This window comes from Culicoides brevitarsis, chromosome 3 (genome assembly GCF_036172545.1).
Source record: "Culicoides brevitarsis isolate CSIRO-B50_1 chromosome 3, AGI_CSIRO_Cbre_v1, whole genome shotgun sequence".
In the NCBI taxonomy this organism is placed as follows: Eukaryota; Metazoa; Arthropoda; class Insecta; order Diptera; family Ceratopogonidae; genus Culicoides; species Culicoides brevitarsis.
The window spans coordinates 26,608,931-26,636,671 of record NC_087087.1 but is presented as its reverse complement, the minus strand read 5'-3'; the positions used below and the strand labels follow the sequence as shown (position 1 = coordinate 26,636,671).

Genomic DNA, 27,741 nt, shown 5'->3' with positions numbered 1-27,741 from the left:
TGCAAAGTTTTCACATCCTTAACCTATAAAATAAAAATCAGGTAAGAAATTTTAACGGAAACTTTTGAAACATCGAAAACGACAAAAACGTCGAATGATTCGACATTTCAAACAATTTCAAATACTTACATACGTTACGTTTTTGTATACTTCATTCGAGACTTCATTTCTTGTTTTAAAAAAAAAACTTGTTCGGGTAGGTTTTAAGTTGTCCGGGGAAGTCGTGATTCATGACCATTGTTAACTTTTTTCTTTCAAAGCCCGTTAAACACTTTTTCATTGTTCCCGCGTCTTCACGATTTTCAATTGTTCTCATTCAACAAAAACTATGCTCACTAAAAAAATAAAACAAAAATTAAAGGGGAATCGCATACCTACGTCATTCATTGTCATCATCAGAGCAAAAAAAAACAGCGCGCAAAATAAATTTCATGCGTTTTTGTTTGTCTTTTATTGTCGTTGTTTACCTTATTGACGAGCATCATGCACGAATAGCTCCTCTATTGTTCCAAATGCAAATAAACTTCATATTTTGTATTTATTTTTGCATATAATCCAATTCAATCCTCTCTCTTCTTCTTTTATCATCATTCAATTTACTATCAACGTACCTGCAGAAACGACATGCAGGTAGAACGACCAGAGAAACATTCCACAACATTTGTACAAAACAAATGCCGGTAACTGAATGAAATAGTATGTGCTACATACCTACGAAGAGAGAAACGATTTTGTATTTTTTATTTTAACGAAACACGCACGTATCGTTCGTTAAAACTTATTCGAATCAGTGTTGAATTGAATGTCGTTCGGAACGGTCGGAAATCTGAAAAATAAAGAAAAAAAATTAAATAAAAAGAAAGAAAGAAGGTAATAATAATAAAACCAGTTAAATCTCTTGGTTACAACGAAATTGATGCAATGAGTAGTAAATAAATATTTAATTTTTCATTCATGCATCGATCGATTTGTTTTGGAATCAAATTGAACTTTTAATTGTGATTAAAGTTTTATTAACAAACGAACGAAGTGCATCCAAGAATAATTGAAAAAAAGTGTTGAAACACAAAAAAAAAACCGATCACAAAGTTCTTTTATCTTTATGACTTTTATGTTTTGATTTCTTACAAACAATATAGCGTAGTTTGAGACACATGTTCAAACTGATTAGATTTTTATTGTTAAGTAAACCATCATCATTGGAAAGAAATTTAGCCTACTTACGCATTTCATGACTAAAAAAAATTATTTACGTGAAAGATGTTAATTTATGAAACTCCTGGCAAAAGTGTGTTACTTACAGTGAATCAACATAAACAAAAAAAAAAGTGAATTACGACCGGTTTCTCTTTTGTCGTAATTTTTCTGTTATTAGTGAAGGTACATTACGCGTGTAATAATAATAGTGAATGAAGATAATCGTTATTTTTTTTTCATCGTAACTCGAAAAACAAAAAAGTTGTTCTATGTAATTTTTGTTCGATTTGTTACGATGATACACGATAAGTTCGATAAGCTCGTGTAATAATGTGTTTTTGAAGGTCAACTCTCCGATTCGTTCCTGCTACAATAGAAATCTAAAAAAAAAACAAAAGTTAATGAGTTGCGGTCGATTTAAAAAGTAAAATTCTTTGGTGGTAAATTAAGCCGTTACATGCGTGGATGGAATGGAAATGATTCATCAAAAGATTGATTGATTGAATGTTTGGAAAGCTTCAATGTTTAATCCAGGATTAACGTTAAATCACTTTTTTTTATTTATTTATCTAAAAATAAATAAAAAAGTTAATAAACTATCTTGTCAAATAAATTTTTATGATTTGCTATTATTGTTTCTCAGACACAAAAAAACAGCAATTTGTTGTGTAATCCAAAGCAAGTGTTTGTGACTAACAACAAAAAATGGCTAATAATTTATGATGTTTCACAAATATGATGTATCATGATGTGGTTACGACAAAAATGTGAATTTTTTCTTACACAAAAAGCCAAGTGGTGGTTTGAACCGTAAAAATAATAATTTGAATTAAAAATACATTAATAACGTAGTTCGCAACTATGACGGAAAAGTTAGTTGATTAAAATTTTCACTAAAATGCTAATGAGTAACTCCTTCGCAAAAAAGTTAAGTTGAATAAATGCTAAATATGGTATGTTGATCTATCAGGTTGATACAATAATAAATTTACAGAACTATCAGAACTTATACTTATTAAAAAAAATAAAATTTTTTGCAACTTCTTTTCAAAATCTCATTTTAGGAACTAAAAATTTCATGTTATGGATTTAAAAATTCGTTTAGAAAAACAAAAAGTTGATTTTTAGATTTAAAAATTCTATGTCGGGATCTAAAAATTTAATTTCGAGATCTAAGAATTTATTTTCAAGATCTATAAGCTTGTTTTCAAGATCTGAAAATACGTTTTCAAGATCTAATAGTTCAGTTTAAGAGGATCATAAAGCATAATTAAGCTTTAAAAACCTCATCTTTTCTTTCACATTTCAATTTTGTTAGTCGTGCGCCATTTGATCCGTTGCCATTGAATATATCACAGTCCTCCCTCAAGCCTAGTTGGAGTGTTTTATTTGGTTAGAGTGATCACAGGATGAAACTGTAAGGTGCAAAGAGTAGCTTCAAATTCTTCTTAAAGCTAATTTTTGGTAATTCAATGTCACTCATATCACAGGTTGAATTAAAGATGCTGATGCAAGAAATTCAAAACATCTTCAACTATTGTATCGGCCTGAATAACAAAAAAAAAAATTCAAAAAATCTACGAGATTTTTCAATTATTATTAGTTTGTTTTGTTGAAGATGCAAATTAACACACTTGCTCACGAAAATGAATAAAATTAACATTCCACCAGCTGCTTGCTGATTATTGTTATTTACTTGGAATTGCAGCAAATTCTGTGCGCATCAGCTGTGAAATTTTAATTTTTTTGCCATTTTATGCCTTAAAATGGCGATATGGTGATTTAACACAACGTTCTCAAGGTAACTCGTGCCTTTCCTTTATCTTTAATATCTTTACTTTAAAAACCCAGCTAAGCTAATACAAAATGCCTGTAGGAGATGAAAACCTTTTGTTTGTTTGTTTTCTTAACGAAATTCAATTCACTTGTTTCTAAAACACAAGATACGATGACGAAGGTGATGTAATACCAGATTTGCGTTGGACTGTATTGACCTTATATGTTCGAAAATGCACGTAAATGGTAAACAGTTGAACGAATAAATTGACGCAAAAAATGCAGTTATTTGTGACAAAATGAAGGTTTTCGCGTAATGAGGTGCAGTTCTAGCTCTTATCATTACGAAATTCCAAGAAACCATGGGGTTCAATGCAGTAAAAGGAAATTTCCTTAATTAATTATTCACAGCAATTTCTATTAATGTCAATCAATGTAACGTAAAAGGCTGTACTTTAACCATCCCTAATCATTATTATTCAAATGACCATCGGAAAACGGAAGGCATCACCTTAACTTTCTTTCCAAATATTTTTTTTGTGTCTAATTTCATTTGGTTTCGACCACTTTCGTCAATTCCGTTCTAAACTGGTCTTTTGAATTCCTGCCATTCACAAAAAAAACACTGATTTAGTATTCAAAACGGTTGTTGTAGCAAAGTAAATTTCCGTTTCAACTTCGTTCTTCGGCAATAATTGATGGCACAAGTGCCTTGTTTTGAAGCAGCGTCACAAACCTACGACAATGAACAACAAATACACAGTTAAAACTACAATTTAAATACTATTATTACTATCAAAAAAGCAACAAACAATATAAAATAAAATAAAATGAACAATTGACACGAAAGCGGAATATGTTATGTTAATGTTCGTGGTTCGGTGATAGGTTGTGGGTGTGAGTGGATAAATAAAATTTATTACGTTTTGTTTCAAAAAAATTTGGAGTTTCCTCATAAAAAACCTCCTAACATTCACTAAATGAAAAATGAGACAAAATTTTATGGAATTGAGTGAATGTACAGATTTTTTTTAAAATTCTGACAAAATCCAATTTGTCTGAAATTCCTTATTAAATATTTATACTCGTGAATATTTAAACAGGGCTGTCGAAACTTTTTGATGGCCTAAAGGGGTAATGTGAAAAGCAAAATATTTTTTCATATACGACATCTGTATGTATATTGGCTACATGATTCAGAGGCGTACTTAATAATTTTTGCTTAGAATTTGAAAGTGCAAAGAAATTTATACATTTTAAAAATATCGTTCTATGCTGATATTTGTTGCCTGGAAACATAATTGTTCTATAGTAATTTATTGTTAAGGCGCAACAACAGGTTTAAAACCGTTGGCTACAAAACTAATTTTCATTTTGGGGCAAAAAAAGATTGAAGCATTGAAAAATCTTTTCAAAACTTTATTCATAGTTTTCGTCATCCTTCTCAAGTAAAGGTCCTTCCTTCTTGCGACGGCCACCGGAAACATGTACAAAAGAAACATCAGGGCTAATTGTTCTATAGTAGATAGATATTGAACTTTTTTTCTTATTTCCTCTTGTAAGTAGCAAGAATAATTACACTCTGATAACGTTCATCAGTGATACTTTGACCAGGCTTAATTAAGCTTCTTGAAAAGTAGTTCTAAGTGAATTATCCGCGTCTTTGTACCTGAAGCATTTGATTTTTCAGACATCTAGTAAGTGAATTTAAAATTTTAGATCCTTGCAAACCTGAAACTTAGACATAAAGAAATTAATACTTACGAGTCCCAAAGCTTGAAAATCCATTTGATTTCTTTTAATTGATAAATCTTAGAATCCCAAACGCTTAGATTTCATTATATAATCTTAATTTTTGCTTTGTCCCGTTCAATCCGTTTTAATCTAGGTACGCCTCTGATGAGCAAAATGCATGTATTTTTTAAAACAATAGTCCAACAATCAAATCAAATTAAATTTAAATTGATATTTTTCCATATTCATAAAAAATAATCTACTTAGATAAAAAACGCATAAATACGTGTTAAATTTCGAACTCATAAACAACTCACAGATTGACAAAAGAAGTTTACGTCATTCATTTCGAAAGACGAGCCCCTTGTCGGAAGTTGTGAATATTTTAAAGCTGATTCAATTTTCAACATATTTTAATGCCTTTTTTACTCCATCCATTGACTCACTCAACTAATTCGAGATTATTTATGTATAAACGGGTGACTTTTTGATCAGACAGTCATCAGTATCGAATATCAATTAATTTTTTTTCTCGTCTTCTGTGTGGCTTGACCGATATTTGTCATGTGAAGTTTTTATTCGAATAAATTATTTGGAAACGTGTGCCTAAAAAAAGAACTTTTAAAACAATGACCAACCTTAATTAATGTACAAAAAAGAAAAAAATAAGAATTCACATATTTTTGTCTGATTCATTTCAATAATCTGACTTACCAAGAGAACTTCGAGCATGACTGATTCGTAATTTTTATGTGAATTTTAAGGCGAAACTCATTCTGGAATGTGAATAATTTCCCTGAAGAGTATGCAAAAAATCCTTCCGTTGTATCATTTCCTGACAAATGCTGCAAAAATATAAAAAAAATATTAATGTTCTGCTACTTGTTGAAATTTCGGTCTCGTTTAATATGAAAATATTCAAATTACTTACCCACATACGAAACAGTAGCAGAAATGAATATTTGCTTGAGTAATATTATAATCATAAAGTGCATGCAACAAATAATTCTCATGTATACTGACCTTGAACAATTCTTCAGTTGATTGTTGGTTTGGAATGTTACGTGATTGAGTTACTCCTCCACTCCGACTTGAGACAATAACAGAATAATTTCCCAAGTAATAACTTTATTTGTGTGTTGCAAGATGCTTTTTTACGCTCCTCATGTCTTGTTTGATGACGCAACGTGATCCAATCTGCATTTGACAAGATATTCTTCTTCTTAATATATTTTTCCTCACTGCATTAACTTGTCTCGAGTGACATATTAATATTGTTTTATTGTTTTTCATCCATATACATTGAAACGCTGCTGTGTCATTAAAATATATACCCGAATGAAAATTTAATGAACGTACATGAGAAAATTGTCATGTGCATGGAAATATTTAAAGCTAAAGGGGAATTTCTCGTTTCCGAATACAGTTTTTGTTTGTTTTCCCAACAGCTTTGAACATAATTCGAGGCAATAATAACGAACTTTGTAAAAATAAACGTCGTTGGCATGAAACACGAATTGTAATTAAATGACCTAACGATCAATGAACGTATAAACAGACGATATTTAGAACATCCGATCGATGCATTAGTAGACGGTGCTCATCTTATAAACATTGAATCGATCATGCGTTACGTTGAATTTTGTTCGAATTTAGAAAAAGAGAGTCTTTTGACGATTTTAATGAGAAACAGAAGAGCCCTGAAAATTTCCTGACACACTTTTTTCTTTGTTTGTGTTCTACTTTTTTATGATAATGTATGCATCATGTTACTTGAAAATTCTTGAACAAATATTTGCATAGTAATTCGGGCTAAAATAAAAAACTTCATTTAAAATTCTATTAAAATCCGACATTTACCTGTATTTTTAATCCATTTCAGAGCTCATCTCATCGTTGTCATCAGTCACACCGATTATTAACATCTATTCTAGTGGACATGAAAAGTAATTAATAGTAAATGAGGAAAATTGTGAACATGAAACCATGTTAAAATGATAAAAAATTAAATTTACAAAGTGTAACTTGTAACATTGTGTTTAACTCAAAAAAAAAAACTATAATTACCTGAACAAAAGACTCTCTCTTGCACAATAAGCTTTAACAAAGGCATGTGCGTGATCTAAAAAAAACGAGCTTTGTGAATAGCATCACTCAAATTTGCATGAAAATGACAGACAAATCGTCAAACGATAAACGACCTTTGTCGCAGTACGATAACTTGGCATCCGTATCAGTGATAGGCACAAATCCACCAGTCGTCGCCACTTCGACCGCAAGTAACGAAAGTAATCGCACGCAGGACGAACTCATGTTCAAGGACATCAAATTCCAGTTTGACGATATAAATCCGGCGAAAAGTGAGGCGCCCACGTCATTCAATAAATCCGTTATTAGCGATGCCAAATCGATATTTTTCGGTTTGCACAAGCCAAACAGCAATGGCGCACCAAAGGACGAAAATCTGCCGTTAATGGGCGAGCAGGAAAGTCAAACGCCGAAAGTAACAACGCCTGTGGCAAGTAAACTGCAACAAGATGCGAAGAAGGAAACTCCGGTGTCTAGTCTGAATGGAAGTAATAGTAGTAATAATGGGAGTAGTAAGAAGCAGATAACGTTGTTGGTTGATGATACAAATGACACGAGTCTCAGTCAGAGTTATTTGAATGAAAGTAGCTCGCCATCACAGGTATGTAATTTTTTAACTTCAAAGATTGTTTAGTTTAGTTTATTTATTTCGACAATTCAAGTGGTATCAGTCTTATACTATTTGGGGTGAAAAAGCCATTAATAGATGACCGCCGGCATAAAAACCCATCTTTTGATTTCCTCTTAATGGCTATTTCTTAATTCTAATAATACATGTTTCTTAAAATTATTAAGCTTTGCTTCAAGAAAATTCTTTCATAGCTCACCAAATTTACAGTAGCGATCATAAGTTTTTTTAAAATGCTTTTTTTTCTCAAAACATGCTTCTTTGAAAAATATTAGTTGCTTTCGGTAATTTTTTTCGCATATAAGTTTTTGTTAGGCTACCGTAGGACAACATTTTTCGCTCTTAAGAAAATTTTTATCTTCACGGGTTTCATAGATACGAAGGTCTATATGAAACAAATTTCAATTTTCATACAAAAATCATTTTTTAGAAAACATCAAATATCTATGAAATCCGTTATTTAAAGATAAAATTTTTCGTAAAAGCGAAAAATGTTGTCCTACTGTAGCCTAAAAACGTATACGAAATGTTTATGCGAAAAAATTTACTTAAAGCAACTAATATTTTTCACAGAAGCCAAATTTTGAGGGTTGTTTTTTTAAACATCACCCAATATCAGCATTTAATCGAAAAATAAATAGCATAAGATTTTTATGAAGAATAGGTCTTTGAACCGCGGTGATGCATCCTCGAACTTAACCTAATGGCATAAGATTTTTGATGGTTTTGTGTTAGTTAGGCATAAAGTAGTCCAAAAAACCTAATGTCAAAATTCTGGAACGAGCTTTTGAGATTTTTGAAATTTTTTAGTGGATCTTGGTATTTTTAAGTACCTCTTTGACATACCCGATCTCCTTGAAAAGGCATAGAAACACTTTGGTTCGTACTAGAATTTTAATTAATTAACTTTAATTAATTTAATTTAGATTTTTTGGACTACTTTAGGCTTAAATAACACAAAACCATCAAAAAATCTCATGCCATTTATTTTTTCGATGAAACGCAGGTGATGTGATATGGTGTTAAAAATGGTAGAAAGATAACATTTTTGACGATTTTAACTCAAAAAGTTGCTTTGCCCAGCAACTTTCTGTGAAATCTGATCTAAAAATAATTCTTTAACGAAAATTTCATATTTTAGGCAGTTTACATGAGCACTACAGTACCTCAAAATATCAGCAAGACAAATATCGGTGGTCGTCATAAGCCAACACGAAGTAGTTTGCGTCACAGTCGAATGTTAGTGCTCAAGAACATGGAAGGTAATTTCATCGTTCAATTATTTATTACCTCCTTACCTTTTCCAATGTTTTGTCATTTGCCTCAAGTATTTACCCGAAAAAAACAAATAAACTAATAAACACTTGTTCGTGCTTGCAGGTAGTAATCGAAATATTTATGCATTGGATATTGATTGCCGACTACTTGCAAGAATATGCTATACGGCATTGTTGGTGTCGGGACTACTTATTGGCACAATTTGTCTTGGCATTCTTTTATGGGCACCTAATACTTCAGGTAAGAGTTTTATTGTATTTTTGTCTCTTTTTTTTCTCACTTTTTCCCTCATTACAGCTAAGGATAATTGTTTTTGGAGCGGCATTGTTGTAAGTTTGTTGTCTTTTCTCTTAATTGTTTAAATTCCTTTTAAAAATAATTTTTTATAGCTTTTCATTTGTGGCATTGTCGTGATGGGGGTCACGGAGTTCAAAGCCCAAACCCAAGCAAATTGCATCAAAGAAAACTACTTTACCTTCCTCAAAATCAACTGCGCCGTCCTTTTGATCATCACCATTTTCTGTTCGTCCCTTGCTTTCATCTACGGTGCAATTCACTTTACAACGCTAAATTCCAACGAAAAAGAATGCCTTCCGGAAAATCTTTTGATCGCAAGCTCCAGTTGCATTTGTCTCTTCGGGGATCGACGGAACATGACGCAGGACTTTAACACAATGATCTCGAACAACAACGGAAGTAACGGAGAAATACGAAATGTCTCGTTTAACGAAACAAGTGCCGGCTTTGAGATACATTATCGGGACTTGAGTTGTCATGAAGTTGCTGGAATTTGGTATTATGTTATTTTAGGTGAGAATTTTTCTCGTTTTTTGAAGATCTTTCAGTTAATTTTTTTATGTTTTTCAGTTTTGTTGATATTAAATGGGCTTGGATTCCTGGCAGCGATTGTGTTTACGGTGATCTTTGCTATCTCTTATAGAAATCGAACGAGGCGATATACGTCAGTGAGATTGAATCAGACTTAAGTTTAAATGTTTTAAGAATCACCCGAGTATTAAATGTATATTTTTCGTTAATTTTAAGAATGTTTAAAAAAATTGTGCTAAAAACCCTTGATTTAAATGTTATTTAATTAAAGATGTGAATAAATGTTTATTTTGAAATATGTGCTTTAAATCGTAAAAAAATGAATCTTTTTGTAAAATTTAGAGTTTGATTCAGAAAGTTTATCGGATTGTAGATTTTTGATCTAAATATTTTTTTTTTCTATATACATATTTCATTACATAATACATATTTCGTTTTTTCATACATGGGCCCATGACCTATTGAAACTAAGTTTTATTAGAGAATGACTAAAACTATACATTGTCTCAACAAGTAAACTATCACAGTTTACTTTAATCGAACAACAATTATTTATATGCCAACAAAAAAACTTTTAAATTTTAACGTTGATTTACGTTTTATCATGATGATTTCCGATCATCAGATCGAAAAAGTGGTCCAAAACAAGGCAAGGGTTCCTTTTCCCCAAAATTTCAAAAAGCTGAGCCTTCTATGCTTAGTTTTATCATTTTTAATCGTTATTTGCCATTTCTTATCACTAAAAACAGCAAATCCCATTTTTTTGGGCCCCTTGTTGCCACCAAGTAATTCCAATTCCAACGAAAAATTTACATGAATTGACTATACTTGAGTTCGAATTAAATTACATACAAAATTTTATAAACTTTTAAAGAAATTTGAACAAACTGAACAAATGAACATTTGAACAAATTTGACTGCAATTCAACTGAAAAAGAAAGAAAATCTTTGATTTTTTAGTAAAAAATTGTCTTACCGCCAAAAATCTGTAAATGTCGCACATTCTGTCTTCCTCCGAATACAACACCCCAACTACTGTATTCCCTCGTCATATTCCGATTATCACTTTCATTCGTCTCATTTGTACGATTTTCATCCGGATCAAAAACCTGAATTAGAACCGTATTCCAGCAGTCCTCCGTGCACCGAAATCGAGTTCAAAGGACAAAAACAAATCTCTTGCTGCCTTTTAAAAGGTAATTACCGTGAAATTAATAATTTTTTAAGGATTTAAACTAATTCGGGACTTGCTAAGTATCTGAAAAGACCGAAAAACAAAAAGAAAACAAAACTCCAGTTCAACTCTTTGTTTGGTGACACGAAACTTTATGCATAAATAAAACCGAAGTCAAGGGCATTTCATCTGAGCAAAGTCAACAATTGCTTTTTTTTTACTCGTACTGGAGTATTTGAGCATCTCTTGAACTTGCGATGTCATTTTTTTTACTAATTACATTTTTGACCACTTCAAAGACATTAGATCAGCCGAGCTGTTTATTGGTATAGTAAACATTTATACAGGTTTATTATTGCTCGATACTCGTCTTTGCGAAACACATACGAGTTTTGTTTTTTTTTTGCTTCATGAATGAATTGAATAGTTGAATAGCAAACAAGTCTTTTATGAAGAGTAGGAAGTGTTATTTAGTCTACGGTGGATAGTCGTTGCGAGTTCTTGTGCGAGTTTCAATTAATTTTTTCTCTTATTGCGTTACAGATAATAATTTCAACAGAATTAAAATCATGGTGAATTACGATGATCTCATGCAAAGAGCGAATGCCGCCTTCATGAGTGGCAAAACTCGCAGTTTGAAGTTTCGCGAGCAACAACTTTTGGCTTTGCAACGGATGTACGAGGAAAAGGAGACGGAAATGTTGCAAGCGTTGGAAAAAGATTTACGAAAAAGCAAGCAAGAAGCGATGTTATGCGAAATCGAAATAATGAAAAACGAGTTGAAAGGTCTCCTTTTCCACTTGAAAGAATGGGCAGAGCCCGAAAAGCCCGACAAAGCCTTAGTGAACATGCTGGACGACGTTTACATCTTCAACGACCCGTATGGCGTTGTTTTAGTCCTCGGGGCATGGAATTACCCGTTGCAATTGACGATGGTGCCGGTAGCTGCAGCGATTGCTGCTGGAAATTGCGTCATCATTAAACCGAGTGAGATGGCAACACATTCCGCCAAATTTATGGCTGACTATCTGCCGCAGTATTTGGATAACGAATGTTATCAGGTTGTGTGTGGCGGAATTCCGGAAACGACAGAACTGCTAAAACACAAATTTGATTACATTTTTTATACGGGATCGACGCGAGTTGGGCAGATTATTCATCAGGCAGCGAATAAGCATCTGACGCCGGTCACGTTGGAGCTGGGAGGAAAGAGCCCGTGTTATATTGACTCGACGGCAGACATTGAGGTATCGACGAAGAGGATTTTGTGGGGAAAGTTTATTAATGTGGGACAAACGTGTATTGCGCCGGATTATATTTTGTGTACAAAGGAAGTGGAGGAGAAGTTTTTGGAAGGTAATATATTTTTTTTTCATTTTTTTTTTCAAAATTTAGAGTCTAACTCTAAAATGCCTAAATAATTTTTTGAGACATTTTTACATAAAAAATTTAAATTAAATTTTAAAATAAATTAAATTAAATTTTAAAAAATCAAATTTTAATTTTTGTTTTAACTTTTGTAATTTTTGAGGATAAAATCGCCTTAAAATTAAGGAAAATATATTTTTTTGTAAATTATTTAAAATTTGTTGACTAAAATTATTTAAATAATTTTTATTTGGAGATTTTTTTATTTTCGAGTTTCATAAAAAAAATCATTTTAATCATTTTTAAAAATATTTTCATATTTTCCGATTAAAAAAGGTGAAAAGTGAAAACTCTTTTCTTTAAAAATTTGAATTTTTCATCAGTTGGACTTAATTTAATTAATTAATTAAATAATTTTTTTTAATATTTTCTAAATATTTTTTTTTTGAATTCAACATTTTTCTACAATTCTATAATATAATTTTATAATTTTTTACGTAAAAAATTATAAATATTTTTTTTAACAATTTTTTATTAAGATTGATGCAAATTAAAAATTAAAGAAAATTTTCAATTTCAAATTTAAGAAAATTTTCAATTAAATAATTAATAAATAAATTAAATTAAAATAAAAAAAAATGAATTAATTTATTTAATTTTAATTTTAGTTTAATTTTAAATTAAATTAGAATTAAAATTTTTTTTATATTTAAAAAAAATTAATTAAATTAAAATTAAATTTTAAATAAAATTTTAAACTTTAAAAATTTTTAATTAACTAAAAAAAATATTAAAAATTATAATTTACTCAAAAATTCTACTTTAACCGATTTTCATTCATTGATCATTCAAAAAAATTTAACTTTCGTGCCTAAAATTTTTTTTTTCTTTTCAGCTGCCAAGAAAATTCTCGACGAATGGTACGGAGAAGACAGAAAATCCAGTCCCGATTTGTGTCGTATCGTAAATCAAAACAACTTTAATCGCCTTCAATCATTCCTCAAGTCCGGCAATGTGGCAATCGGTGGCAAAACCGATGCCAACGAACTTTTTATCGAACCAACAATTCTCACGAACGTTCAAGCTTCCGATCCCGTGATGCAAGAAGAAATTTTCGGACCTCTTCTGCCCATCGTGAACGTCAACAACGCCTACGATGCCATCGAATTCATCAAGCAGCGACCAAAAGCCCTGGTTATGTACGTTTTTACCACAGAAGCGCCCATCCAAGATTTGTTCATCTCGCAAACGTCGTCGGGCGCGATGTGCATCAATGACACCGTCATGCAATACGCCGTCGATTCGTTGCCCTTTGGTGGTGTCGGCATGAGCGGCATGGGACGTTACCACGGAAAATATTCATTCGATACCTTCGTGCACAAAAAAGCGTGTTTAGTGAAGGGCTTCAATTGCCTCAGCGAAGTTCTCGGATCGGGCAGATATCCGCCGTATAGCGAGAACAAAACGTGGTTTACGGCATTCATGATGCGAAAACGAACTTGTCCAGTGCCTACGAAGTATTTCACGCATTTGTTCATCTTCATGATGGGCGTTGTGGCGACAATTTTGTACCGGAAATATGTCGAGTGACGCCAAAAGGGTGGAAACGGACTGCTTTGGACATTGTTGAAATTTGTATCGGTTCTTAAGAAAAATCACAATTAATTTGTAAGGAAGAGGGAAGTTTGTTTCGCATCAGCGCTACACGCATTTAGCAGCGAACATGATTAATTTTTAACGTATTTTAACGAAAAAAAGAAAGTTCATTTTTTTATATGTATGGATTATTACATTGCATTATTACATATTTTGCGTACTTTTATGTTATATATCAAATATATATGTACAAGGAAATGGAAATCTTGTTTTTATTCGCATGCTCGTAATTCGTTTTCATGTAAAAAAATATTTTTTTTAATTTCAGAAAAGATTCAAATTTATTAAAAAAAAACAATTTTTTTTTGTTTCGTCAAAAATTGACCCAAAATGAATGAAAATCATCTTTAGAATGAATATTTATTCAATTTTAGGCTTAAAACTGGTCAAAAAATGACTTGTAAAAAAATCAGAGTTTGACCCTAAAAACTCTGATAAATTATCAGAGTTTGAACCTCCAAACTCTGATTTTTTTGTTTCGTCAAATATCGACCCAATATGAACAAAAATCAACTTTAGAATGAATATTTATTCAATTTTAGGCTTAAAACTGGTCAAAAAATGACTTGTAAAAAAAATCAGAGTTTGAACTTCCAAACGCTGATTTTTTTGTTTCGTCAAATATCGACCCAATATGAACAAAAATCAACTTTAGAATGAATATTTATTCAATTTTAGGCTTAAAAATGGTCAAAAAATGACTTGTTAAATTTATCAGCGTTTGAACTTCCAAACGCTGATTTTTTGTTTCGTCAAAAATTGACCCAAAATGAATGAAAATCATCTTTAGAATGAATATTTATTCAATTTTAGGCTTAAAAATGGTCAAAAAATGACTTGTTAAAAAAATCAGCGTTTGAACTTCCAAACGCTGATTTTTTTGTTTCGTCAAATATTGACCCAATATGAACAAAAATCAACTTTAGAATGAATATTTATTCAATTTTAGGCTTAAAACTGGTCAAAAAATGACTTGCAAAAAAAATCAGAGTTTGAACCTCCAAACGCTGATTTTTTTGTTTCGTCAAATATCGACCCAATATGAACAAAAATCAACTTTAGAATGAATATTTATTCAATTTTAGGCTTAAAACTGGTCAAAAAATGACTTGTAAAAAAATCAGCGTTTTTACTTCCAAACGCTGATTTTTTTTGTTTCGTCAAATATCGACCCAATATGAACAAAAATCAACTTTAGAATGAATATTTATTCAATTTTAGGCTTAAAACAGAAAATGGTCAAAAAATGACTTGTTAAATTTATCAGCGTTTGAACTTCCAAACGCTGATTTTTTGTTTCGTCAAAAATTGACCCAAAATGAATGAAAATCATCTTTAGAATGAATATTTAATCAATTTTAGGCTTAAAACTGGTCAAAAAATGACTTGTAAAAAAATCAGCGTTTTTACTTCCAAACGCTGATTTTTTTGTTTCGTCAAATATCGACCCAATATGAACAAAAATCAACTTTAGAATGAATATTTATTCAATTTTAGGCTTAAAACTGGTCAAAAAATGACTTGTTAAAAAAATCAGCGTTTGAGCTTCCAAATGCTGATTTTTTTGTTTCGTCAATTATCGACCCAATATGAACAAAAATCATCTTTAGAATGAATATTTATTCAATTTTAGGCTTAAAACTGGTCAAAAAATTACTTGTTAAATTTATCAGCGTTTGAGCTTCCAAACGCTGATTTTTTGTTTCGTCAAAAATTGACCTAAAATGAATGAAAATCAACTTTAGAATGAATATTTATTCAATTTTAGGCTTAAAACTGGTCAAAAAATGACTTGTAAAAAAATCAGCGTTTTTACTTCCAAACGCTGATTTTTTTGTTTCGTCAAATATCGACCCAATATGAACAAAAATCAACTTTAGAATGAATATTTATTCAATTTTAGGCTTAAAACTGGTCAAAAAATGACTTGTTAAATTTATCAGCGTTTGAACTTCCAAACGCTGATTTTTTTGTTTCGTCAAAAATTGACCCAAAATGAATGAAAATCATCTTTAGAATGAATATTTATTCAATTTTAGGCTTAAAAATGGTCAAAAAATGACTTGTTAAATTTATCAGCGTTTGAGCTTCCAAACGCTGATTTTTTGTTTCGTCAAAAATTGACCCAAAATGAATGAAAATCAACTTTAGAATGAATATTTATTCAATTTTAGGCTTAAAACTGGTCAAAAAATGACTTGCAAAAAAAATCAGCGTTTTTACTTCCAAACGCTGATTTTTTTGTTTCGTCAAATATCGACCCAATATGAACAGAAATCAACTTTAGAATGAATATTTATTCAATTTTAGGCTTAAAACTGGTCAAAAAATGACTTGTGAAAAAATCAGCGTTTTTACTACCAAACGCTGATTTTTTTGTTTCTTCAAATATCGACCCAATATGAACAAAAATCATATTTAGAATGAATATTTATTCAATTTTAGGCTTAAAACTGATGAATGAAAAAAATCAACTTTAGAATGAATATTTATTCAATTTTAGGCTTAAAAGTGATCAAAAAATGACTTGTAAAAAATCAGCGTTTTTACTTCAAATCGCTGATTTTTTTTGTTTCGTCAAAAATTGACCTAAAATGAATGAAAATCAACTTTAGAATGAATATTTATTCAATTTTAGGCTTAAAACTGGTCAAAAAATGACTTGTTAAAAAATCAGCGTTTTTACAGCGTTTGAGCCCAAACGCTGATTTTTTGTTTCGTCAAAAATTGACCCAAAATGAATGAAAATCATCTTTAGGATGAATATTTATTCAATTTTAGGCTTAAAACAGGTCAAAAAATGACTTGTTAAATTTATCAGCGTTTGAACTTCCAAACGCTGATTTTTTGTTTCGTCAAAAATTGACCCAAAATGAATGAAAATCAACTTTAGAATGAATATTTATTCAATTTTAGGCTTAAAACTGGTCAAAAAATGACTTGCAAAAAAAATCAGAGTTTGAACCTCCAAACGCTGATTTTTTTGTTTCGTCAAATATCGACCCAATATTTATTCAATTTTAGGCTTAAAACTGGTCAAAAAATGACATGTAAAAAAATCAGCGTTTCTACTTCCAAACGCTGATTTTTTTGTTTCGTCAAAAATTGACCCAAAATGAATGAAAATCATCTTTAGAATGAATATTTATTCAATTTTAGGCTTAAAACTGGTCAAAAAATGACTTGTTAAATTTATCAGCGTTTGAGCTTCCAAACGCTGATTTTTTTGTTTCGTCAAAAATTGACCTAAAATGAATGAAAATCATCTTTAGAATGAATATTTATTCAATTTTAGGCTTAAAACTGTTCAAAAAATGACTTGTAAAAAAATCAGAGTTATCAGCGTTTGAGCTTCCAAACTCTGATTTTTTTGTTTCGTCAAAAATTGACCCAAAATGAATGAATATCATCTTTAGAATGAATATTTATTCAATTTTAGGCTTAAAACTGGTCAAAAAATGACTTGTAAAAAAATCAGCGTTTTTACTTCCAAACGCTGATTTTTTTGTTTCGTCAAATATCGACCCAATATGAACAAAAATCAACTTTAGAATGAATATTTATTCAATTTTAGGCTTAAAACTGGTCAAAAAATGACATGTAAAAAAATCAGCGTTTTTACTTCCAAACGCTGATTTTTTTGTTTCGTCAAATATCGACCCAATATGAACAAAAATCATCTTTAGAATGAATATTTATTCAATTTTAGGCTTAAAACTGGTCAAAAAATGACTTGTAAAAAAATCAGCGTTTGACCCAAACCGCTGATTTTTTTGTTTCGTCAAATATCGACCCAATATGAACAAAAATCAACTTTAGAATGAATATTTATTCAATTTTAGGCTTAAAACTGGTCAAAAAATGACATGTAAAAAAATCAGCGTTTTTACTTCCAAACGCTGATTTTTTTGTTTCGTCAAATATAGACCCAATATGAACAAAAATCAACTTTAGAATGAATATTTATTCAATTTTAGGCTTAAAACTGGTCAAAAAATGACATGTAAAAAAATCAGCGTTTTTACTTCCAAACGCTGATTTTTTTGTTTCGTCAAAAATAGACCCAATATGAACAGAAATCAACTTTAGAATGAATATTTAATCAATTTTAGGCTTAAAACTAGTCAAAAAGTTATTTGCTAAAAAAAAATAAGGCCGCTCCAAATTTTTTTTGAACTTTTTGTCCCCAAACCTTTTTTTTCAAAATGTGGGGGGATTAAAAAAATTTAAACAAAATGACAAAATTTTAACAGTTTTTTGTCATTAATCATTATTTTGAGGTACATTTGATATTTTAAAATTCATCACAGGGTATTTCAATTAAAAATTTTAAACAAAAAATAAAGTTCATAAAAATAACTGTCAAAAAATTTTTAAAAACAATTTTTTTGAAAAATTTTAAAGAAGAAAATGCGGTTGTCAATACAAAAATTCTATAAAATTGATTTTTTTTTTAAATTTTGGGGAATTCCTTGAAAAAATTTGAAAAAAAACAACAATGAAATTTTCAATTTTTTTTTTATTTTGCCCTTTTGGATTTTATACTTTTGAAATGGGACATGGGACAAAAAGTTCAAAAAAAATTGGAGCGGCCTAAATAAAAAAAAAATATTTTTTACGTTGACTAGATATATTACTTTATTTGTGATTAATGTTCACGTCTTGTACAATGTGTTGTCTTAAAGTCTAAAAAATATTTTGGGAATGAGATTCAGCTTAATTCTTAACGAAAGCCATTTTTTTATTCAAAACAACTTAGAACTAAAATTTTTAAATCCTAATTAAATTCTAAATTTATTCCTTGGCATCTGTATTCACATTTTACCTTTTTTTCATTTTTATTTAAATTTACACTTAAAAATGACATCTAAGAGCTACTTTGTGAGAGGAAAGGAATGGACAAGTGCGTTGATTGATTTTTTTTTTGTATGAAGAAATTTAATAGAACACGAACTTGCTCAAGCTAAAAATTATTGCACCTTCCAGCGCTTGTTTTTTTTATGAATGATACGCAATTTGAAAGAAATATTTACAATTTTTGAGACGTTTGACATTTTTGTACAAATTTTGTCAAATTTAATTAAGAATTGCTAAAAAAAAAATTATCGTGAATGTCCCGCTACGGCACTCATGCGACTAAACGCATATTCGTCAAATTTGAATTTTTGGAAGTCATCCGTCATCCAATGTCCGTTATTCATGCCCGACGTGTATTGAGAGACTCCCATTGGCGCAAATGTCGCTGCCGCCGCCGAATGATGATGAAAAGTCTTGATGTGATGATGATGATGATTATTTGCACCGTTGCTGTTCGAGATGCTGCCACCGCCACTCGTTGTCGAGTAATTGTAAGTGGTTGCCGACTGGAATTGTCGTTGTCAAGCCAACAATGTACCATTCGTGCCGTGAACACGCATGTGTCGATTCAAATTGCCAGACTGGGAAAATCTAAAAAGGGAGGAAAAACTTTCGTACACAGAAAAAAAAAATTAAATGAAAAAAAAATTATTACCTAAGTAGACATAATTTGCATTGATAGGGCTTCTCTCCACTGAAAAAAAGGAGGAAAAAAGAAAAATTCCGGTGAATTTTAATTACGTCAATAAAAAGTTGGTGATGTACCTGTGAATTCTTAAATGTTTTGTCAGTGTCGATGAGTCGGAGAAAGCCTTGCGACAAAATTTACATCGGTATGGACGTTCGCCGGAATGGGTTCTGAAAAGGATTTTCTGTGAAAAATGGGGAAAAATTATTTTTTAAAGTAAAAAATTACCTCATGTGCGTTGTCACACTCGAGCTTTGTGAAAATTTTCTGTTACAAACTGGACAACTAAATGGTTTTTGGCCTGAAAAGATAAAAAAATTAGTTGAAATTCATTTAAAAGAGTTGAAAATATTTTTTTTTATTTAATATTTTGGAAAATTTGAATTTTTTATTTCATTTAAAAATTAAAAAAGGTTTATTTTCGACGCTTTGAAATGCTTTGAAATGAACTTTCAAATTTCGAAATCAACTTTTCTATCTAGAAATGAAATTTTTCGATTTCGAAACTAATTTTTACTTCTCGAAAATTTTCCTTCTATGTCTTGAGTAAATTTTTTTTATTCTGGAATCAAACTTTTTCTCGAAAATAAGCTTTTTATAATTCGTAAATAAAATTTTTAGAACTCGAAATGAAATTTCTAGATCTCGAAAAAAAATTTTAGCTCTTAAAAGTGAACTTTTTGATCTCGAAATGTAGTTGGAACTTTTCGAAAATTTATTTCAAGTTCTTAAAATAAACTTTTCGTTCTCAAAATAAATCTAAACCTTCAAAACGATTTTTTTCGAACTCGAAAAAAAAATTTTTGTTCTCGAAACCAAATTTTTTGATCATAAATTAATTTTTAAGGTCTCTAAAAGAAATTTTTGATCTCGAAATGGTGATTCTACTCTTAAAATTCACTTTTCTGTTTTCGAAGTAAATTTTTCGATCTCGAAAAAAAACTTTTAGTTCAAAAATTATTTTTTTCGATATCGAAATTTTTTTAAATTTAATTTTCAAAAATCAACTTTTTATTGAAAATAAAATTTTAGATCTTGAAATGAAATTTTAAAATCATGAAATTAAATTTTCGATCTTGAAATGATGATTTTACTCTAAGAATTCACTTTTATGTTCTCGAAATAAATTTTTCGATCTCGAAATAAAGTTGCAACTTTTCGAAAATTCAGTTTCAGGTCAAAAATCAACTTTGTCAATCTCAAACTGAACATTTAAGCAATTTTCATATAAAAAATCTGGTTTTTAAAACTCGAAATTAGGCCCCTCCAAGTTTTTTTGAACTTTTTGTCCCATGCCTCATTTCAAAAGATGAAAATACAATAATGGGACAAAATAAAAAAAAGTTGAAAATTTCATCAAAATTGACCGTTTTTGGTCATTTTTCATATTTTTTCAAATAATAAGTCTAAAATTTTTAAAAAAATTTCAATTTTAAAGAATCTACATATTGAAAATAGTATTTTAACATAATTTTCTTCTTTAAAAATTTTTTCAAAAAAATTATTTTTCAAAATTTTTTGACTTAGTTAAAAAAAATATCAAAAATTTCTCACCTGTGTGTGTGCGAACATGCGCCGTTAAATTAGCTGCTTGTGAAAAAGATTTTGAACAGTCAGGACATCTGTAAAATCCAAATTTTATCAAAAACTTTCACGAAAAATTAAATTTTAAGCATTTCTCACCTGTATGGCCGTTCACCTGAATGCGTTCTGAGGTGCGTCTTAAGTGTGCTCGGCCTGGCGTACGTTTTCTTGCACAATCCACACATATTTGGTTTCAAGTCGCCCGCATTTTGGGGCATATAAACGCCATCTTGACTGTCTTCCTCGTCCTCGTACTTGAGCTCCTTGGGACTTTTGACGCGAACACTCGTTTGTTGCGCAATTCCGCAAATCGGGCTTTGAGACGGCATCGGATACGCTTGGTAATATTGTTTCGGCGAGAGAGGCGGAATATTCGATGCCGACGGGATTTTATGCGGCGACGACGTGTCAATGGACAAATTTTGATTGGCGTTCGTGGAGGAAGTCAACGACGTCAAACTAGACGAAGAAGATGTGTTTGTTGTTGGTTGCGGTCGAAAATCTGCCGTAAACGAATAAGTTGCACCATTTGGATAAGCACCCGGACTAAGTAGCGGCGGATAAAGCACATTTACGCTCGAACTCGTGTTCTGGGGAGGCCATTGCATTTGCGAGCACTGCATAGGAACTTCGGGCCCGTTTGGATAGCCGTGCATCGTCATGTTCATGCTAACGTTGACACTCATGCTCGGGTAGAGGGGAGGATGTTGCATGCTACAAGCACCGGGCTCGTAATAATTCGCCGTGGAAAACGGGACATTTTGTCCCTGCGACGACTGATGGGTGTGCGAGGGCGAAACGAGCATTTGGGGATGAACTGTGTACGAGAGAGATGCTTGTGGCGTTTGGTAGGACGCGTTATTTTGATTGTTTGTGTATTGATTTGACGGTTCTTGTGGAGGTTTTATTACGCCCGAGTGCTTGAGAGACAATAAAACGTCAGCGACGTCGTGACTTGGGCGTTCAGATCTGAAATTTTGACTTTTTAAAAACTTTTTTCATTGCAGATTAGACTAAAACTCACTTGAATGACGTTCCGCAGGGCGAAAAAGGAAACAAACTAGGTAACGGCTCAATGTCTAAAGGCGGCAAATTCGAAAATGTAGACATATCTTCATTCCAATAGCTTGACCCCAAAGTGGATTGAGAGCTGTGGAGGAAAAAAATTAAAAATTTAGACGAAAATTAACTTTTACTTAGAAAAATAATTCAAGAGAAAAAAATCTTAAGTCGTTTGAACGTAAGATCTTAAGTCAAGTAATTTTTTTTATGAATTATCAGATATTTTTCAGAAATTTGTTCAACTTTTCGAGTTTTTCGATCTCATTATGAGACTTTTTCTCAAATTTTAGTAAAAATTTCTGATTGTTCATAAATATCACGATTTTTAAGTTTTTAAATTTCTTAAAAGAAATGACTTAAGATCCTTACGTTCTTTCAAAAAATACACTTTTGGTCCCTTAATTGACTTTTTTTTATTAAAAACTCAGTTAAGTTGATTTAAAAATTTAATTTTCTAAATAATTATCAAAAAATCGAAAAATAATTAGGAAATTTCGACAAAATATTTTTTTTTTTTAAATAAATGTGAATGACTTAAGGTCTAAAAACAATTTTTGAAGGGAAATAAAAAATTTCCTTTTAATTGAAAAATATAGGGTCGAGAATAATTCAAGTCAAAAGGAACTTTGAAATACTTGCTTACAATACAAAAAAATCAAATAAAATTTTTGGTTCAAAAGCAACATTTTTGTTGTTTTTTAATAATTGAAAAAATTAAAATTTTTAATTACCTTAAATTACGGACTTTATTTTTGATTTTCGTTTGGAGCGGCCTAAATGTGAATGACTTAAGGTCAAAAAATATTTTTTGAAAGGAAATAAAAAATTTCCTTTTAATTGAAAAATTTAGGATTGATAATAATTTTAGTGAAAAGGAACTTATTGAAACATAACTTGCTTGAGAATAAATCAAAATCAACTAAAATTTCGAGTCAAAATTAAAAATTTTTTAAAGCTTATTTAATTTTTCTTAAGTCAAGATTTAAGTCAACATAAATAACTTAATCTTATAAAAACATATTTTTTTTAATTTTAAATTTTAATTTTTGGCAAAAAAAAAATACTTTTTATAAAGAAATTTCAATTTTAAAAGAATTATTAAGTTTTCTATAGACTTCAAATATGTTGAACCTGAAAAATTTTATCTTTTTAATTATTCAAAGGTTCTGATTAAAAATAATTTTTTTAAATTAAATTTAATTAAAATTGAATTAAAAATTAAAAAAAACTTTAAGTCAACTTAAAAAACTTCGTCTAAAAGAAAAAAAAGTTAATTTTCTTAAAAAAAATATTTTTTTTTAATAAAAATTGGTTAAATTTATGAAAAAAATTGAAAAGCTGTAAAAAAAATTTAAATTCTTCTATTTTTTAATTTAAAAGTCTCATAAGTAATTTAAGTCAACTTTAATCTTTCTTTGCCTTTAACGCACATTTTGCCGCTAAAAACAAGTTAATCCGTTGATAAACTAACAAATTCTTCAATTACATCGCAAACGTTCGCAAGTGATGAGAAACGATGCGTTAGGTAAAGGTTGTCAAAAGATCTCTCATTATTTTTTATTCAATCGACACCTGACTGGTTCTTGGATAACTTTTCATTCTGCTTCGCTTTCGCATGCAGACAAAATGCAAAAAGAACGGATTAAATTACAAAATGTTGTGTTGTTGGTTATTCAACCCGAACCTCTTCAAGTCTTTTGAGATATTTGCATTCATAAAAATGTAGTAGATGGACTTACCTGAGTACACCGTTGTGGTCAAGACAGCTTCCGCAATCGTGAATGCCAGGCAATGGTAAAGATGGGTGATCGCTAAAGTTGCAACTGCCGTCACAAATTGACGAAGGACACTCCTGAGAAGATTTTTTTTTGTTTGTTTCAATTATTTTTTTTTCTTCTTTAAAAATTATTCAATAAGTCACTTGATCGATATTTAATATTTATTTCACTGAAATTCGATTCTTTTCACAATTATTTAATTTTTTTTCTTTAAAAGTCCTTTTATTAATTGCTTGATTAACTTTTTCTAATAATTTGATCCTTTTTTTCAGATAAAATATTAAATATCCTTGTTTCACTTGATTTTTTTTTAAATTTTCTTCCGAACACGCCAAAACTCACCTGTGGACTATCGAGCGACAGCGAAAACAGCGGATTGTTTGGTACATATCCAGTCTCCACAGGCTCCACAGAAGCTGCTCCTGTTTCATGATCCCCGCACGTAATGTACATATTGACTCCACCTTCTATGTCTTCTGTTGCCTTCTCAATGGGATCTGCGTCAGGACATGAAAAGGTAAAATTAATTTTTCATGAACAAAAGGAAATCTTATAAAAAAATTTGTTTTGTGTGGAAAATTTGAAGAGGAAGCCAAACGTCGTCTTCCGTGCAAGTGAAATAATAAATAAAATTGATTCATCTCCCGTTCAATGTATCCTTTTTCGGTGCATTCGAGGACTTCTTGCATTGTTTCGAAATATTTCCCCTTTTTTTGTTCTATCTATGCGGCAGTGTTGCAGCCATTTTATACAATTGTCGAATCACGTGCAGTGAAGCGAACGGAAGAACAACCAATCAAAGTGCTTAGAATGCAGAGTTTGCGCGGTTTGTGTTTGGCACGGAAATATTTCTTTATTTTGTAGAATTTGAAAATAATTAAAAAAGTTTTTTTTTCTAGATTTTGTAAGAATTCTATAAAAGTGTGCAACTGCTTCAATGCCTTACATTCGATTGCTTTTAATGTTTTTTTATTTATTTTCAACTTTAAATAAAATTAAAAGTTCAAATTAATCAATGTTAATTTCAATTTCACCTTTAAATTTTTTTTTTTAATTTATAAAATTAAATTTTTTATCAATTGTCGCAAATAGGATAAAAATCATTAAAAAAAATGTTTTTTTAATTTATAGCAAATAAAAAAATTAAATAAATTTTATAACGCAAAAAAAACTAAATTTGAAAAACTAAAAGATAATTTTTTAATTCTTATATTTTTTTTAAATTAATAAATATTTAATAAAAAAAAAAAAATAAATAAATAAATTAAAAGTTCTTTTAGTTAATTTTTAAGTTAAAAGTTAATGTTTTTTTTATTTAAAAATTTATAAAAAATAATACCTAGATAAAATTATTTTTTTAATTATAAAATTATACTTTTGTTTGTTTATTTATTCATTAATTAATTTAATTTTTTTATTTGGTAGAAATTTAAAAAAAATATATTTATATTTATTTTTTGAATGATTTTTATTCTATTTGTGACAATTGATAAAAAAAATAAAATTAATAAATAAAAAAAAATTTTAAATATTTTTTAAAGTCAAAAAAAAATTCTGAAAATTTAAATTTGCAAGGGTAATAAATTTAGTTTTTTTACTCAATGTTAAGTGAAAATTTCAAATTTAATTGCATAAATCGATTTTCACGTTTGTAAAAAAAATTTGGAAATAAAAAAAATATTATTATTTTTTTATTCAGGTGAGATAAATGAAAAATTGAAAAAAAAATTATTAGACCTGTTACACAAATATGTAAAATTCAACAAGAATAGCAAGAAATGGTCAATAATTTTGAACAAAATCAGTAATAATATTTTTTTTTTTATAATTTACTTAAGAAAATATTTTTTTAAGAAAAATTCCCATTAAATTAATTTCTTAAATATATTAAAAATCTAATTTTTTGCTAATATTTCTATTTTTAAAAAAATAAAAATAATCAAAAATAAAAAATTTAATTGAAAAATATTTTTTTAAAGCTCTTTAAATAATTTTTAACTTACCCAGTGTGAAGACAAGTGGAGAATGCTATCTGCTGAAATGTTCATCCATTGTGTTAGGAACAGAAATCTTCGTTTTGTTGTTGTTTGAGCTTCAATTTATCGTTACTACTTGTGGTGAATATTAACATAATTTAATTTTTTTCATTAAAAATGTAATTTAAAGATTTGTTGTTGTTGTTGTTGTAACAATAAACCGGGCGGCAAATTATATTATATTTATATTATTAAATATTTATTCATTTGTCACTTTTGTGGTTTTATTTTGTTAAATTTTTGAAATTTGGGGTGACTTTTCAACTTTAATTAATTTTTGTTGTGTGCTTTGTAATTTGAGTAATTTTTGTGTGATCACTAGTTTAGCTCATTAGTTTTGTTTTTGGCAAAAAAAAATAATTTTAACACTTTTTTTCGGGATGAAAGGGTTTTTTTTTGAAGAATGTGCGGGCGTTGAAAAAATATTATTTATTTTTTTCTAATTAAATTAATTTAAAATAAATATTTTCTAAAATATTATTATTCTAGATCTTGTCACTTCGACTCCAATTCGATAACTGAGTGATTATTAGTTGTCGTCCAGTTAAAAATTTTTTGTTTGTTACAAACTCATGTGTGAACTCTGAACGCAGTGTGTGTATGTGTGTAAGTTGGTAAGTATGTAGACATTTTTTTTTTCATTATAATAAGCTTACCACAATATTTAGCATAATGAAATGGAAAAAACTTCTTATACTGCATGTAACCACATGAATGTATTTTCAATGGAGGAGTCTAGCAATCAAGGGATATTCAACTTTAATTAATTTTAAGAAAATTCTGGATAAATTAAAAAAATCAAAATACTGAACATTTAAATAAAAAATTAATTTTAAAAAATTAAAAATAAAAAAATTTAAAAAATAAATTTTAAATTTAATTTTAAAATAATATTTTATTAAAAAATAAAAAATATTAAAAAAAATATAAAAATTAAAAAAATATTAGAACAAAAGAAATTATTAAAAATTATTTTAAAATTAAAAATAAAATAAAAATATTTAAAAATAAAAGTCTATTTAAAAATAATTCTAAATTATCTATAAAAAAAAATTTTATTTAAAAATAAAAAAAAATTAAAAGACTTATTAAAAATAAATAAATTTAAAATAGGGTTAAAAAAAAAATAAATAATTAAAATAAATTAAATTAAAATTTAAAAAAAATTCTCAATAATTTAAAAAAAATAAAAAACATTAAAAAATTCTGAATATAAAAAAATTAAAATTAAAAATATGGTAAAAATATGAAAAGAAATTTAAAAACAACAATTATTTAATTTATTAAAGTTCTAATTTTATTTAAATTAATTAAGAAAATTGAATTAAATTGTTTTAACAAAAATAAAATAATTTTTAAAAAATCCTTTATTTTTACTTTAATAAATTTTATTAATACAAATTTTTAAACAAATAAAAAAAAATTAAATTTATTATTTATTTAATTTTTAATTTTATTTAATTTATTTTTTTTTTATTTTGTTAGGTATGTATAACATCCAGTTTTTTTACAATTTTTTAAAAATTCCTAAAAATTTTAAATAATTATTTTTTTTCAGAAAATATCAAAAGTTGAAGAAACCCGTTCAATACTGACTATCCTAAAACGTATCAATTTACCCTCTTCCAATGTTATTTTTATTTTTTTTTTTACTTCATATTATAATAAAATAGTGTTGGTGCTCCATACGACGTAAAATTTACCAATCGCCTGTCGTCAAGTGCTTTTTTTTCGTCATCGTTCCGACGACAATTATTGATTTGCAGCTCAAAACAGCGAAAAATCCTCAAATATTTGCCCAACAAATTAAGGCCGCACACTTGACGAAGCATCCTGTCATTCCGCATTAGGCACCTGCGATTCCGATTGATTTACAAATATTTACTCTTTTTATGATTTTGCATGCATTTTCGATGTTCTCCTGTGGCGTTCATCTGAAAATACGATAAAAAAAGGTAACTTAATATTTTACAAGTCGATTTTTTTATTGGAATAATAGAATAAAAAAA

General features: G+C 29.1%; 3 protein-coding genes across 3 annotated transcripts; 2 read left to right on the top strand and 1 right to left on the bottom strand.

Annotated features, from left to right (window-relative positions):
- Positions 1–804: 804 nt before the first annotated feature.
- On the top strand, positions 805–9,798 carry LOC134834984 (uncharacterized). The gene is made up of 7 exons (XM_063849822.1): positions 805–870; positions 6,590–7,396; positions 8,565–8,685; positions 8,804–8,941; positions 8,999–9,030; positions 9,091–9,511; positions 9,569–9,798. The coding sequence occupies exons 2-7, from the start codon at positions 6,872–6,874 to the stop codon at positions 9,685–9,687; spliced, it is 1,356 nt and encodes a 451-aa protein (XP_063705892.1). The 5' UTR covers positions 805–870; positions 6,590–6,871; the 3' UTR covers positions 9,688–9,798.
- Positions 9,799–10,648: 850 nt separating this feature from the next.
- On the top strand, positions 10,649–13,922 carry LOC134834016 (aldehyde dehydrogenase, dimeric NADP-preferring). The gene is made up of 3 exons (XM_063848531.1): positions 10,649–10,725; positions 11,247–12,059; positions 12,967–13,922. The coding sequence occupies exons 2-3, from the start codon at positions 11,273–11,275 to the stop codon at positions 13,659–13,661; spliced, it is 1,482 nt and encodes a 493-aa protein (XP_063704601.1). The 5' UTR covers positions 10,649–10,725; positions 11,247–11,272; the 3' UTR covers positions 13,662–13,922.
- Positions 13,923–18,551: 4,629 nt separating this feature from the next.
- Positions 18,552–25,811, bottom strand: LOC134834535 (protein glass). The gene is made up of 10 exons (XM_063849252.1): positions 25,700–25,811; positions 24,039–24,193; positions 23,658–23,770; positions 21,881–22,006; positions 20,956–21,825; positions 20,827–20,894; positions 19,501–19,573; positions 19,350–19,442; positions 19,240–19,278; positions 18,552–19,175 (listed from the first exon to the last, which is right to left on the bottom strand). Exons 2-10 carry the CDS (start codon positions 24,147–24,149, stop codon positions 19,106–19,108), a joined length of 1,563 nt encoding a protein of 520 aa, XP_063705322.1. The 5' UTR covers positions 24,150–24,193; positions 25,700–25,811; the 3' UTR covers positions 18,552–19,105.
- Between the last annotated feature and the right edge of the window lie 1,930 nt (positions 25,812–27,741).